This window comes from Bubalus kerabau, chromosome 9 (genome assembly GCF_029407905.1).
Source record: "Bubalus kerabau isolate K-KA32 ecotype Philippines breed swamp buffalo chromosome 9, PCC_UOA_SB_1v2, whole genome shotgun sequence".
NCBI lineage: Eukaryota > Metazoa > Chordata > Mammalia > Artiodactyla > Bovidae > Bubalus > Bubalus kerabau.
Genome location: NC_073632.1, coordinates 26,415,467 through 26,431,688, shown reverse-complemented (window position 1 = coordinate 26,431,688; position 16,222 = coordinate 26,415,467). Strand labels below are relative to the sequence as shown.

Genomic DNA, 16,222 nt, shown 5'->3' with positions numbered 1-16,222 from the left:
CTTGTCTGCTTAAAATTCTTCATTAACTTCCCTTTCCAGGTTAAATTCAAACTCCTTAACAGGCATTTAAAATTCTACCCTCTATGACCTTCCTCAGATAAAACCTTTGCAGCTTAATTTTTGTTTTTAATTTCCTGCTTATACTTCATAGTCCCAGCTTTTCCCACTACCTTGCCAAATCCTCAGTCCTAGCAGCAGTATCTATGTATTACTGAAAATAAGTGAATACTTCTCTTTCCCCTGGGCATTAGAACTTTGTTTAAAAACCTTGTCAGTTCAGGTTTTTTTCTGAAATCATGTTGTCTAATTTTAGCTGAAAGTTCACTGTTGCTTCCAGGATTTTTCCCTTATTGCTTATAAGATTCTACCACATTTTAAAACTTTTCTCACTTTTTTTGGTTCCCTCTTTTGTTTCCCCCTTCTCCACTTTTGGGAAATAATCCTCAGATGTTTGTCTTGGTGCCGAGGTTAGAATCATCGAATTTCTTTGCTGCTTGCTTTACAGTTGCCATGTCCGCCATAACTCTTCCTCCTCCATGAGGCCTCGGAGCCCATGTGTCCTTCCTACCGAGGCCGATGCCTGTGCCTGTGTTTTCCAACTCTTTCTTTTCTTTGGCCATTTAAGTGACATTACTTTTGCTTTCATGTCTGTAACTCTTTTAACGTTTTGATTGAAAGACTGTAATGTTCTATTCTTTGGTTTATTATAGACTTTACTAACATTTGACATAGGCTTCTGTAAAGAATGATCATCTGTTCAAGTTCTGCTTTACAGTTTGTTCTTTTTATAAGGAATAGTTTTATCAGTCCTCACATGCAACTTAAACACATTTATGGTGCTTTTAAGAATATTTTCCTGGTAAATTTGATTTTTCTTCTTGTCTACACTGCTTTTCAAGCAATTATTATGTGTACTTGTGTTTCTGATGGTCTTCCCTTGTGGCTCAGCTGGTAAAGAATCCACCTGCAACGTGGGAGACCTGGGTTCAATCCCTGTGTTTCTGATAGTCATTTTAAAAGAACTTAGTTGAATTTGTCAGATCATATTTAGTTTCATATTCACATAAAAATAGATGATCACAAATAATGATTCATGAGATAGAAATTGCCTAAGGATGCTTTCAGATTTTGTTTGAAATTCTGCCAGGAGTTCTGGGAATCGGGGATGAGGGTTGGGGACAGGGTACTGCTTTATATCATAGAAGAGGACAGTGAAGAGAGATTTCCCTGAAAGTAAGATGAAAACTTTCTCTCCTGTAATTTAATGGAAGAAAAGAAAGGTTAATTGGGATAATACACACTAAAGCAAATTGTGTACAGTGTTTTTTTGGGGGGGGGCGATATTGTGGGGGATTTTTTTTTTTTTTTTTTGTATGTGTCAAAATAAAGCAGAATTATAAAATAAGGTTCAGTTCAGTCGCTCAGTCGTGTCCGACTCTTTGCGACCCCATGAATCACAGCATGCCAGGCCTCCCTGTCCATCACCAACTCCCGGAGTTCACCCAGACTCACGTCCATTGAGTCAGTGATGCCATCCAGCCATCTTATCCTCTGTCGTCCCCTTCTCCTCCTGCCCCCAATCCCTCCCAGCATCAGAGTCTTTTCCAATAGTGAACTTAATACATTCATAATATAGTGGGACTTTCTGTTCAGTTTTATTTGGTGAAAAGTCACTGGAAACTGACTTTTAGATAACAGGTTGCCCCCCCTGTCCTTTTCATAAAAGCTCGCATTTTGGTCAAAAAGATGTGTGCATTTTTTTGTTTATTTTCTGTTTTTTAACATGGAAGATAGAATATAAAGCAGATTTATTCAGATACATAAGAAATAATGGGATGACATGATTTTATTCTTTGTGTGCATTCTACCTGTGTTGGTATACTTAAAATTTTATTTTTGTTGTGAATGTAGGTCAGAGCCAAATAGTGCCTTAGTTTTTAGAAGCAGATACTTCTCTGTACCCTTGCTGTTTTAGATCCTCTAAGTACTTTCTAATGTCAGATAAAATTATGTGTGTGTGGATTTTGTAACAAATTAGATTGGAATATTTGTAGAGTTCTAACCTACAGCCTTTGAAATGTTCTAATAAATTTCGAATCTGAGGAATGGATATATGAGGTTAATGGTAATAATATATTGTACTCTTTGTATATTTAAAACTTTTTAATAGTAAAAACTAGGGGGGAAGTAGGGGGAGGTTGGTAAAAGAGTAAACTTAGACCTATAAGATGAATAAGAAAAATTAGAGAAGGAAAAAAGTCTAGAAGTTCTTACTGCTGCTTTGGCTAAGTAAAAGTGAAATGTTTATTTGTAAATATAGATATTAATAGGAAACTGTATTCTTTACATTTCTCTTTGAGCTTATGCTTCTGCAAAGGGTAAACAGGTAGTATATGTATTTTTAATGACATCATGCAGCTAAAATTAACTTTTTTCTTATAACTGATGTTGAGTGACTTTGTAATGTATTTAGCTGAAGATAAATGGTGGGAAACTCATGTGTTACAGATTTTGGCTTTGTAGGAGGAAAAAGCATCAGTAAGCTTCCTTTCATTTTTATAGTAATGTAGATAGGATTAGTCACTATTGCATGTTACATTTGTTTTGCAGTTATAGTTTTGTTATTTTAGAAGTTCAGATTCTTTGACAAGATTCCATATAGAGGCTACCTTGGGTAGTGGATAAGGGGCCATAGGTAAATGTTAGTTATTGCTAACATCCTACTTTTCCTGTTAAATGGTGGGCATATACAAGTATTCTTTGTAAGTGAATAATTTATAAAATAAAGCACCTTGTGTAGAGGAAAGTTTCTAACACAAGTATATAAAACATTTTAGTACTTAAAGTTATGAATATTGGGAAGTGGATATAACAGATAGGATTTAAAAAAAAATCTGTTAAGTATTTGAACTAAAATTTATAGTTAATTCAATAAATATACATTTTTATTTTAAGGGTTCTGATGACTGTCTTGTGAAAATCTGGGCAACAGATGATGGGAGATTATTAGCTACTTTGAGAGGGCATGCTGCTGAAATATCAGACATGGCTGTCAACTATGAGAATACCATGATAGCAGCTGGCAGTTGTGATAAAATGATCCGAGTCTGGTGTCTTCGAACCTGTGCGCCTTTGGCTGTTCTTCAGGGCCACAGTGCATCTATAACATCACTACAGGTAATCATTTTAATCCCTGAAAAATCCTCTGTGGTTACAGTTTAAAGTAAATTTTAAGAAGTCACCTTAATAATCCATTGTATAAAGCCAACTAAAATAAAGAAAGGAATATTTCTCTTTTCTCTATAAATACATGGACTTTAAATATGAAGGTAACCATGACATTTGTCAAATTGGAGCGTTTAGCCATTATTGTTACTTGCTATTTGTATGTAAAAATAGGTTTATTATTTGGACTATGTTACTCTTATAAAATTGCTTCTTCTTTCTTTTTCAGTTCTCACCATTGTGCAGTGGCTCAAAGAGATATCTGTCTTCTACTGGGGCAGATGGCACTATTTGTTTTTGGCTCTGGGATGCTGGAACCCTTAAAATAAAGTCAGTTGCTCTTTTATTTCTTAGAATAAATATGTTTAACTTAATGGTTGAAATTGCAAAAGTATAAAGTAATCAACAGTAGGAATGATTTTATTTTTCTCCTTGAGTAACATTAATCTTGGCTCTTCACTGACTCCTCACTCTTATCCTTTCCTTTTTGTTTTCATGCTTTGAAGAAAGTTATATGTTAACATGTTTATTTCTTTTTTCTCTTATTATTTTCCCTAGCTCTCGCTTTTTCAGAATATGCCTGTTTTATTACTACTTCTTTTTGTATGCTGCAGTAACTCCTTGTGGTACTTAGAACATAATCTTCAGAGTTCCTAGTTCTTTAGAAGAATTGCAGTTATTTCTGTTACTGTATCTACAGAATAGATTTTATTGTGGATCTAGGGAAATTTAGGAAAATGGAATCATTAAATTTTCACTAAACTATACCAAGGTAGATAGATGCACCCTTCCCTCTGCCCCATAATAGCATTTTGCACTTACGCTTTTACCTATTATGATATTTTGGTTTATCAAAATAAGTTGTCTGGACAATACTATGTTTGGGTTCAGGACACTGAGGCAAAGAAAGGTTAAATGACTTTCCCACAGTTAAAACAGTATTTAAAAATGGCAAGGCCAGGACTTTAACATTTCCTTGCCCTCTGGTTTTGTGCTATTTCATGCTGCCTCTCAAGTGGATCTAGTGGGATAAGTGCTATATTTACCCCATGGACAAATCTGTGAAAGGAGAGGTGATGTTCACCTCCATTTTACAGATGAGGAGACTCAGGTACAGAAATGTTAACTTGCCTGATAATGTCACACTGATAAGTGGCAGAACTGGGAACTGAGCTCAGAGGGTCTGAATCCTAGGCCTTATCTTAAAATATTTCCTCAAATGTACATTTAAAAATAAATTATGTGTACCTGCTTATCTGTTTTTTTCCCTTTAAAAATACTAGCATTTGTTTAAAATGACAGTCTCTATAATTGCTTACATATTCTGGTTTGGGTTCTAACTAACTGCTTGTTTGGCATGTGCCAAAAATTAATAAAAATGTACCACAGTCTATAATATATTAATGAAAGCAGTTCTTTTTATTGCCTATATGATTTCAGATAAATTTACTTAGAGTTAAATTTTTTCTCTAAATAGGTTTCAAGAATGTTTTAGTAACTTTCTCTAGGCTGTATCAGTTATGCTTAGCTATATCAGAGCTAAGGAATAATTATAAAACTTGTTAAAATGTCGGTTAACAAAATATTCTGTACATTTTTCCCCTAAATGATCACAAGACTGAAACCATTCTGTGTTCAGTGGCTGTGGGTAGTGAGAGTTATGCAGTGCACTCTGATTGAAGGCTCTAATTATTTTTTATATTTTTCTCTCCTAATATTCTGAGAAAAACTAGGTTGAAATATGTGTTAAGGGCTTTTTGTATTGGAATATTACATATATATTGTATATGTATTAGAACTGGTATGGGTAAAATCCATAATTTAATTTTTCTTCAGTCTGGTTGATTGTAACCGTAAGCATATAATGTCAGTACTATTAATATAAACATACAGTCTGTAATATAATTATGTAATTAATGTGAACATAGTTAAGTGTGGCCTGTTTTCTATAGATCACTATTTTAAATGAGCGATATAGTTGCTTGTATATTTGTGACTTTTATTTCATTATATATTTGTGCATTGCTGTTCTGCTGTATGAAACTGAGAACCTGTTACATTTGATTAGAAGTGAGTATAACAACTATGTGTCAGGTAGGACAGTGACTTTGTTTCATGTATAGATTGTTATATAATCAGGAACTCCTATAAAAATCTATATGTAAAGTTTCCACATGATCCTGCTGATCATGACACACAATGATTTTGAACTTGTTTTTAGAAAGGGCGCCATCTGTTGCTTCTTATTTTGTCCTTCTGTAGTTATTTTTTGAGGCAGCTGAGTTCTGGTGGTGTTGATCTCTTTGGGATATTTTTTAATTAGTTATTTTTTGTATTACAGTCCAAGACCTGCAAAATTTACAGAGCGCCCTCGACCTGGAGTTCAAATGATCTGTTCATCTTTTAGTGCTGGTAAGATTTTTCTTCCTGACTCTCCACTTAAAAGTTATATATTTGAAGGCTTCTAGTGGAACACATAAAATTTTGGAATATACCTACTGTTGTAATGGAAATCATATTCTCTTGCACGTACCAGGGGGTGCTCATAAATTAGTTTATAAATATTTGAACTTTGCTAGAGTTTAGCTTACACACTCATTTGGTTGAATGTTTTACTAATTAAGTTTTTCTTTAAGAAGACAATAAATCTTTTGTAGGAGGAAATAGTTTCAAATTTTACTGTTAAAGAATAAGTCTTTGAATAATTATCTCATTGAAAGAAAAGTATTTTAAATCTTTTGTATTTTTCAATGATTTTGGGGGTACTTATGGCTGAGTAAAATAGATTGATAGACATTTGTACATCTTTATTACTTATTTTGCTCCAGATTGTTCTTATTTGCTCTTAAAAAAACAGCTGTATAGCAGTGATGAAATTCCAGTTACATTTTGAGTTTATGTAGCAGCATTTTGAATGGATATTAGAATCTTGATAAACAAATTGTGATCTGGAGATTTTTTCCGGTTACATTTTGAGTTTATGTAGCAGCATTTTGAATGGATATTAGAATCTTGATAAACAAATTGTGATCTGGAGATTTTTTCCAGTTACATTTTGAGTTTATGTAGCAGCATTTTGAATGGATATTAGAATCTTGATAAACAAATTGTAATCTGGAGATTTTAAGTGAATTGATGAGAAAATGAAACATGAATTAATGTTCCTGATACTAGTTCTTTCCACAGTTTACCTTTTCTTTTCCTTCATAATTGTGGTTAGCAGTAGTACCAGAGACAAGTGATTGCAAACTGATGACATGAGTCTTATTTTTGCTGTACCAATATCTAAACATCTTTAATTTCTAGCTTCTCGATTTCCACTGCTACTGCCATGCAGATGGTTTTACTTCTAGTATTAATATAAATATAGGCTCTGCGTATGGTTCAGGGTACTCTAGATGCAATTTTATATAGCATTGTTTTCAACACTGTGGGAGGGTATTGAGTCTGAGAGAGTAAAACTGCATGTACAAATAGCTGTAATGCCTAGTAAAATGTATGTGCCCCACAACAAAGTCGTAATGAGAGTTCAGAGGAGAGGAGGCTTATTGGATTGCAAGCCTGGAAGGCCTGTAGTGAAGGAGTTGGACCTTAAATACTTGGTAGGATTTTAGCAGATGGGAAATAGGGCAGGAGAGGGATTTTAGCAGAATTAAGACATGTTTTCTGATAATATTAACATGATTATGTAATTATTAGTAAAATCATTTGTAGAAGACAGCTTCTATAAATACTGAAAAATTCCAGTCAAAGCTTATGTTAGCAGACTCTTAATTTCAGGTTAGATGTATTATGTTCATTAGGATAAATATGAATAGTTGTAGAATGAAATATTAGTCATTCAGTATATATTATGATAATGTTGCTTACATTTCTTATTTAATTTTCAGAGATTTTGAGCTTGTATTTTACTCATAAATGTTTGCTGTTATTCCTCAGGTGGAATGTTTCTGGCCACAGGAAGCACAGATCACATTATTAGGGTTTATTTTTTTGGATCAGGTCAGCCAGAGAAAATATCAGAATTGGAGTTTCATACTGTAAGTATTGTTGAAATGACTTAGATGAGTATGATGTAAATGAGCCTTAACAGTTTATATTCAGGATCCTCTTTTCTGTTCATTTGTTTGTATATAGGACAAAGTTGACAGTATCCAGTTTTCCAACACTAGTAACAGGTAAAATAATTATTTTTTTTGTCAAATTGAATCTAGTTTTCAAATATGAAATAAAGACAGTTCCTATGGTCAGGTTATAATTAGCTTTGTATATTAATTAGCCACCTAGAATAAAGATCTTGACCAGTTATGATGAAAAGTCAATTTTCATCACATTCCTGTTAATGTGTATTTATGTTTTATCTGTAATAATTTATTTGGCCACTTTTTTTTTTTTAAATAATAGGGATTTTCATCCACCCTCATATTTTCTATACATATCAAGGTGTAAGGAAACTTTAGTAAAGACTGGAAATACATTATAATGTAATATTTGAAGCAGAAGTGTTTATTGATAATAAACGTAGATGATATTGTGTGTGTGTTCTCATATTCTTGTTTTAAATTTAAAATTATATATACATCTTGAGTAAACTGTTGAGAGGAAAATCAGTGTTTTTCTTTTGGAAAGTATCAATTCTCTTTCTAAGGTAGTAAATAGTGGCCTTGAATCACGTTTGAATGTTAGGAGACCTAGCTACATACATTAGAATGTGTGTATGTATATAACATTTTAAAAGCCTCTGGCGTTTCAGAAATTCTTAGATTTGCAGAAAATATCAGGTAGAATAATCTATTATATTAGAAGGCTGTGTAAGGAAAAATGAAAGGTTTTTTTAGCGTTTTTAAAAATATAACTCTATTGGAAAGTGCGTTTTGGTGAAGCACATGTGATTTTTTTTTTTTTTTTTTTTTTCTTTGTGGGGTGGGTTCCTTTGCAGGTTTGTAAGTGGCAGTCGGGATGGGACAGCACGTATTTGGCAATTTAAACGAAGAGAATGGAAGAGTATTTTGCTGGATATGGCTACTCGGCCAGCAGGGTAAGAGATCACATTTGAAATATTACATAGATATGTCTAGATCTTTTAAAGTTGTAAAGCTGTTTTACAGGTTAGTGTGAGACCCTATAAAGCATGTATCATAATCCTATGTTAAACTGATTACTTTTCTGTGATAATTGAAGGCACTTTTGGAGATGAAAATGTTGACTTTTATAAAATGAGTTTTTGCCCTGTATGAATTAATGATATTCTGCAGTTCAGTTTTGTTGACAATATGATAGTACTATTAGAATAGCTGTACCTTTTACTACTTTTTAAAGAAAACTAGAACATACAGTGTTCCATCTGACACAGGGGTGATGTGGTATATCCAGTGGTTATCTCTAGCCAAGAGAAATTATACTACATGTTGAAATTATCATTTTAGTTTTAATATTTTAACCTTTTTTTTCTATTTGTATTTATGAATAGTAGTCTTGGATGGGGAGCAAAGTATCAGGGCATGACGGCAACAGTAAAAGATGGAGAGTGAGCAGCGTGGCACAGAGGTCTTAGACCCAGAAAGATATTAAAGTCAGTCATATTTACTCAAGCTCATCTGTTACTAAGTATCATAGCAACACTGCAATCCTGATTTTGCTGACTCCATACAGTGATTTTTTGCCATTGTATTTTGTTGGTTCAAATTATTCTTAAATACTGTGTTAAGTAATAGTTATCCATGTTAACGAATGTTAACTAAAAAAATACATTTAGATTTTGTCATGCTGATATTTTAATAAATAATATCATTGTAAACAAATACTGCTTCCATCACTTTCAGCCAAAACCTTCAAGGGATAGAAGATAAAATCACAAAAATGAAAGTAACTATGGTAGCATGGGATCGACATGACAATACAGTTATAACTGCAGTTAATAACATGACTTTGAAAGTTTGGAATTCTTACACCGGTCAACTAATTCATGTCCTGATGGTGAGAAAAAAGACTTAATTTTTATTTGGTATAAACTGAAGCTGGTTGTAAAATAGAATACTTTTGTTAAGAAATAAAGTCTTTTATGTTATCTGAAATCTCTTACTTGCTGGCTAACAGGTCTTTTTGGGAGAAGGCAAATAATTTTAAAATGCAGTTAAACACGTTTGGCTTGGAAATGTAGATCTAGCTATTTTTTTTAATATTCAGGGCTGGATCAGTAAATAGTATTCTCAGGTTTCACTCGATGATAGCAAATCCCTGGACAGTGATTTTAGATCAGCTTTTTTATTATACATTTGATAAATTTGAAGATTTTTACCACTTATAGAAATGTTGTCATATTGGTGTTTGTTTGAATTTTTTTTTGTCATTTAATATTTATAATTCTTTGACATTTATAAAATATTTCAGGGTCATGAAGATGAGGTATTTGTTCTTGAGCCACACCCATTTGATCCAAGAGTTCTCTTTTCTGCTGGTCATGATGGAAATGTGATAGTGTGGGATCTGGCAAGAGGAGTCAAAATTCGATCTTATTTTAATATGGTAATTATCAGTCTCTTCATTTGATAGCTGTTAAAGATTTGGGGAGTTGTTAATACAGGTCCCCTGCATATCACAAAGGAAATCCATTTAAGAATTGGGGCAGACATTTTTACCTTAAGTTTCAAAAAAGTTATTTATTCCATACTTTTATTAAATGCTAAATTTAAAAGAAAATTGCCTATATTACAATACCTGTTTATTGTGATATAACTAGTTTAGTTTTTGAAATAGTTTTAATAGTGAAACTTTGAAAAACTAACAAGTATGAAATGACAATATAGATAAGAAAAATGTTTCAAAAACCATGTGAAAATTTCATCAGCAGTCCTCCAGTACAACAGAGTTTGATTCAGATATATCAATTTTAAATTAAAGCCAAAGAAACAGGTCTTCTTGCCTTTTATCATTATGGTATGAAGGCAATGGCACCCCACTCCAGTACTCTTGCCTGGAAAATCCCATGGACGGAGGAGCCTGGTAGGCTGCAATCCATGAGGTTGCTAAGGGTCGGATACGACTGAGCGACTTCACTTTCACTTTTCACTTTCATGCATTGGAGAAGGAAATGGCAGCCCACTCCAGTGTTCTTGCCTAGAGAATCCCAGGGACGGGGGAGCCTGGTGGGCTGCCATGTATGGGGTCGCACAGAGTCGGACACGACTGAAGCGACTTAGCAGCAGCAGCAGATATTTCTTTGGGTTAAGCCCTTTTACCCTCTACATTTTGTTTCTTAAATGGATATTTGACGTTTTCTGCTGAGTATTTAAGTTGCAGTGGTTTAATAATATAAAACGTAATGTGCAGTGTTTCATGCCTCTTAACTACTCTATAAAGGCAGAAATGCCCCTCATATGCTGACTTTGTGTACCTAGACATTTTTTTTTTTGTCCCTTACCATATATTAGGGATGCCTTTGAGCAAAGCAAACAAAAAGGCAGGCATGTGCCTACTATTTTAATATGATTAAATTAAAAAATCAATTATAAAAGCCTCTAGTAATAAATCATAAAGCAATAGCATTAATATGTGTATGACCAGAATTATTTTGCAAAAAAACTATTTGACAAAAACCAGTCATTTGTAAAATATAATGGCTTGTGAAATTTTTCATAAAAGTGACACTCTACTTGATTGATAATCATTGTAAAGTTACTTCTGTGTAATAAGCAGAATAGGAAAGAAATTTTTATCAGTGAAGAAATTAATTTTAGCTGTTGTCAATATGCCTTAGTCTTCATAAGGTAAGATACAAGATTGGTCAGATTCTTTCCTAAAAGTGTTAATTATTTGGATTACAAATGTTAGTGATAGATGGATTTCCTTTGTGATTATGTATATAGAGGAGAATTTTTTAAAAAGTAAATCCTTAACTATGCGCGTGAAGAATTTTTTCTTCTCTCCTTCTCTGTCCTTGTGTTTCTAATTTGCTCCTTTTTGGAACATCTCTGTCAAATAAGGAAGTCCTGTCTCAGTTTGCCTTTATATCTTCAAATGAACACAAATTGTGGGCTACACATGTTAGTTTCATATTTTCAAAGCTCTCTGATGTATTAGTAGAGTGTTTGGAGGGAAAGGTTTCTCTCATACTTGAATATTACTCTCACCTTTCAGTTATGAAGGTGAATTTTTCCTCATCAGGTAAGTTGTTCACAATAATACTCCACCTTGTCCATAGATCAAGAATTACAGCTTCTTAAGTTTGAAGTGACTTGCTCTTAGACCATTAGAAGTTAGTGATGTAACCAGGAGTAGAAGTCAGCCATATTACGTTATATACTCTGAAATTAGGCAAGGGGTTAGTTTCATTACTGCCTTAAAAAGTATTATTTATTTAATAAGAGTTTTAGATAAAGCTATTTTCCTGTTCTTTCTATGAATAAGATAGAAAAAAGCCTATAAAGGATGGAAGAAACAGATTTTTGTAATAGAATTGGATGATATCTATAGAATCTTCAAACTATGAGAAAAGAAATAGCCTTTTTAAAAAGGGTTAAAATATCTTGCATTTAAAAAACTGGAACTTGAGCTACCCTTCATTTTGTTAAAATACAGATACTCCTTTTAACTTTTTGCATGATGTTTACAGCTTCTAAAGTATTTCTACTTCCAAAATGCGTAATACCTCATTTGGGTCTCATGAAACCTCGCAGTATAATTGGGGTAGGTTTTATTGTTACTGGTTTTATGAATGGAGAAACTGTACAGAGATGAAGTGATTTGCCCATGTTTACCCAGATCACTAAGCTATCATATGGGCACTTGGAGGTTAAACCCATGTTTTCTGTCCCCTGCTAATGTGTTCTTAATGCTATGCTGTCTCTAGTTATGGTTGGTTGGTTATATATAGCTAACTTCCAGCTATGTCCAGTTAGTAATATTTCCAGAAGGAAAATATTTTCATAATGATAGCTTTGAGGTAGATCTTTTGAGATCTTATTATTTAGCTTGATGGTTTTTTCCTGTCTCTTAATTTATAAGGTATCTAAGTGCCCTACTTTTTGCTCTTCACTCCTTTGTTTATTTCATTTTTTTTTTTAATCTATAGGCAGATAGAAGATAAAGCATCCAGCATTGCTATTAAGAAAATAAAAACCATTTGAGGGAGAAGTAGAAGCTTGTGTTCACTATCTGCTATCATGAATGTTGAGTTTTGGCTATAGTTATAACTCTTTGGCTGTGTGTAGCTAATCAGTAAGTTTTTGAGTTACTAAAATAACATAAAAGTTGACAAGTACAAATTCAATCCATGGTATTAAATTGTATGTATTTAATTGTATTAGATCATAAGTTCAATTTACTAAACACTTTTTGAACACCATGTAGAGGGACTCATTATAGGGCCTTGGATGATTTAAAGGATGAATAATTCTAGTGGAGTATACCCCATTTTTTAGACTAGAAATGGTAAAAGTTAACACAAAGTGTTGAGATTAAGTACTGTTTCATGTGAGTTTCAAAATTGAAGCTTAGAATTTTCCATCAAGCCAGAAAATAAGGGATGTAAATTGTACCTTTAAAAGAACAAAATTTCTGTATACAAATTCTTAAAAATATCAAGTATATTTTGAGACTACTGCTTTGAATTTTGTACTTGAAATTTACACCTTTACAAAATGTAATGAAATCATGTGACAAATAATTATTTTGTATTAATCAGCATTTTACTGCCCTTTTCTCGCCTGTTAACAAAAATTTAAAACATTTTTTTAAAGTAAAAAATCTTATATCTTCAAAGTATCTTTAAAAATCCACATTTCACATAATTATAATTTAACAAATTTATTAATAAAGGTAATAGATTTTAAAATAAGAAAACATTTTAGTATGGCACATAATATCCTTCAGATAAATATTCTAATTCCTTTTTTTTTTCTGTATCAAGCACAGTTTTTAAAATCTTTTTAAGACCACCTAAATCTGTAAACAGATTAAAAGATTTAAGATTGAGAATTGAGATAAAAATGTTTTAATTCCTTGTCTGCTTACATAATTCCCTAACTTATTTCAAAATCTTATAAATAGATTCTCAACTTGCTGGTGGTATTGTCTAGAAAAACTGATGGGGTTATTTTCCTTACTTTTATTGCTAGCTTTCCTCTTAATAGAGTATCTGCATGATAAGAGCACTTGAAGGGGTGTGTGTTGGGTTTGTTTTTGTTACTTCTAAGAAGTGTATGAGTGAGATGGTTTAACTCAGGACAAAATGGAATAGACAGTACATGCTCTGCTCTCTCCTGCCCCTCTGTTTCATCTTTTAACTAAAAATAAAATAATCTTAACATAAACTTTTAAAAGTATTTGTTGAAAAAGCATACTGTGTAAGGAGGAAAGTTTGAGCCCTTTTCTTTTTTTAAAGAACCAGAGAAAGAAGCTAAAGAGAAGATTAACATGAGATAACTTTATTTTTCAAAGAAAAACAACAAAAAAATACTAATTCTAGGCCTTAAGCTTTACTTATTTATGTTCATCTAAAAACTTAGTCAGTTATTCATATTTCAGCTGAACAGATCCTATGTAACTTAAGTATTCTGGGCAAAGCTTGAGTATTTTGGGATATTTTATTGAAGGTTGATAGTAAGACTATTTCAAACTAATTGCACAGAGTTGAGCAAGCCCACATTTTGTCTTTGGCAGTGGCAGGAGATAAACTTTATCTTGTTTTGATAAGGGTTGTTCTGAATTCTAGTTAAGAGTCTCTAAAGTCCTATTAAATGTGAAGAGGCAGATAAATTAATCCTCCAAATAACTTGAAAATGTGTACAAACTCTCTTAACTAAAGTTGAGGACTTTTGTAATATTCCCCGTTCTCTGAAAGAGATAGGCAAGTTTAGAAGTTTTAATATGACCATAAATGTTCCTAAAAACAGAGTTGTTTTTATACCCCTTTTTCTCTTTAAGTTATTACAGTACAGCTAAGTTTTAAGTACAACTTTAACTAAATGAATATTAAGTTGATATGCAAAGATAGGAAAAGAGACTTTGAAATTTCTTAGTACTAGGACATTGGAATTTGTAGATCCCATTTTAGTAGCTTACGTTGTATGTCTGGCACTTCTGCTGTATCTTTTCTGCACTCTTCTCTCTATTTCTGTTGTTCTAGCTATGTCTGTCTGTCTTTTCATATCTTTCTATTTGTATAATGTTTTTCAAAGCTCTAGTTTTTGCTCTTTGTCTGGTTTTGATATTGAAGAGTACAATGTCTGGCTAGAAAGCAATTTTACTGAATTTGAGTTTTGCTTTGCTTTTGTTGTTTCCTGGGTAAATTCCAAGTAACAGTTTTCATTTATGTAATCAAATTTTCCTTATTTATATAATTGTTAACCTTTCTTTTACTTAAGAGATTTTTAAAAAAAATGTTCCAGTGTCCACTAATCCAGAACAATATATTTCTCCTTGCAACGTTCCAAACAAGCAGAGGCTGCCAATCCACCACTCAGAATTTTTGCACATGCATACTTCTGACATTAACATGTTCTCAGTGTGACTTCTGTTTTAGTTTTGGATAATTGTAGCTACATGTATCTAGGAAAGGGAATAATAAGCTTGAAATAGGTGTATCTCATATTGTGTTCTCTTGTGAATCAAGATTTCAAGACCTTTCTCTTCCTCTCTCTTCCTTCATCTTTTTCCTTTTTTTCTCCGTCCTTTCCTCTTATCTCACTACCTATCATCTAACAAGATATCATATACTTGCACTCTGTTTGTTAAAAGAACTTTTTATGCTTCCAGTCTTTGTTTCAGCCTCTCCGCATAAGAAATTACCTTCAATCTTCTGATTATAAACTTTAGTTATTGTCATTTTCTTTCAGATTTCTGGGATTCTTTTGATTCTGTCTGTCTCTTTCTCATCTATATCTTGGTATGAAAAACATATCTTAAAATTTGTTGCCATGAATGTGAACTTGTCTCTAGCTTATCATACTATATTTGGTGAATTACTTCTACATAGTAATTTTTTGATGTGTTTCATGATTTGCTATCACAGGGATATTTGAGATTTGATAGTTATAAGGGAAAGTATATAAAATTGTAGAATGTGAATATGCAGGTATAAACACTTTGATTAGCAGATATATTTGAGTGCTCATTTTGTACATAAGCACAAAATGTAGACTTCGTCCCTCTTTTTGTCTTTTTACTCCACCTTGCTGCAGTTTTTGGAGAGATAAAATATACCTGAAAAGGTAAACGTGGCTAAATAGTTAGAAATGATAGATAGCTTATGAGAAAAGATAATTGGTACATCTAAGGATATGAGGATCACTTCAGGGTGAGTGGTCAGAGGAGGAAGAAGTAAGAGAAATACATCAGTAACCAAATAAAAAATGTTAAGACATGTTCATAGAGTAATTTAGAAAGTTTTTCTGGAATAGATTTTGAAAAATGGGTAATAAAACAAAAAACATAAAGTGAAGTGGCTTGTTGGTATCCTCATATTACTTGTAAACATAATATTTAACATAGTGGGAGTTAATTGGTAAATTAATTTATAAATTACTTTATATTCCAAAAACTTAAGAGAAAAATAGGTTGGTTGCTAGTGGTAATATTTCAGGTATGAAATTGGATAGGTGGAAATCTGCTTTCATCAGTGAAATCATAATGAAATATTGTAGGAATGGGTAGTAAATTTGTGAAAGAAAATTATGTAAGACTGGTGTTTTGTGATGATAAAAAGATTAGAGCTAGAGAGTAACAAAACTTAATGTGTGGAGAGTGTTGAGCTTATGTAATCTTGACAACAATAATACTATTAATGGAAATAGGAAAGATGTAGAAGAAAACTGATATTTTCACATGTTGTGACATAGTGTTGGGCTATCTTTGTGTTAATGGACAGCCAGCACTGGAGATAGACTGCTTGGAAAGGCTAGTTGTAGAGAGAAAGAACCTATGCTCTTCCATGTAGAACACTGTCTAACTCATAGAGACAGAGAGGACAGTGTAGCAGGTTTAAACGTTTAGAAGTACA

General features: G+C 32.6%; 1 protein-coding gene across 4 annotated transcripts in view; it reads left to right on the top strand.

The window, feature by feature from the left end:
• The window catches only part of PHIP (pleckstrin homology domain interacting protein), a 129,129-nt gene that overhangs the window by 51,363 nt on the left and 61,544 nt on the right, over positions 1-16,222 (top strand). For all 4 annotated transcript variants that reach the window (XM_055534849.1, XM_055534851.1, XM_055534850.1 and 1 more), the window contains exons 8-15: positions 2,956-3,177; positions 3,455-3,555; positions 5,567-5,637; positions 7,165-7,265; positions 7,363-7,403; positions 8,165-8,263; positions 9,048-9,201; positions 9,616-9,750. In XM_055534849.1, the coding sequence (XP_055390824.1) occupies positions 2,956-3,177; positions 3,455-3,555; positions 5,567-5,637; positions 7,165-7,265; positions 7,363-7,403; positions 8,165-8,263; positions 9,048-9,201; positions 9,616-9,750 (924 nt within the window). The remainder of the gene's footprint in view (positions 1-2,955; positions 3,178-3,454; positions 3,556-5,566; positions 5,638-7,164; positions 7,266-7,362; positions 7,404-8,164; positions 8,264-9,047; positions 9,202-9,615; positions 9,751-16,222) is intronic.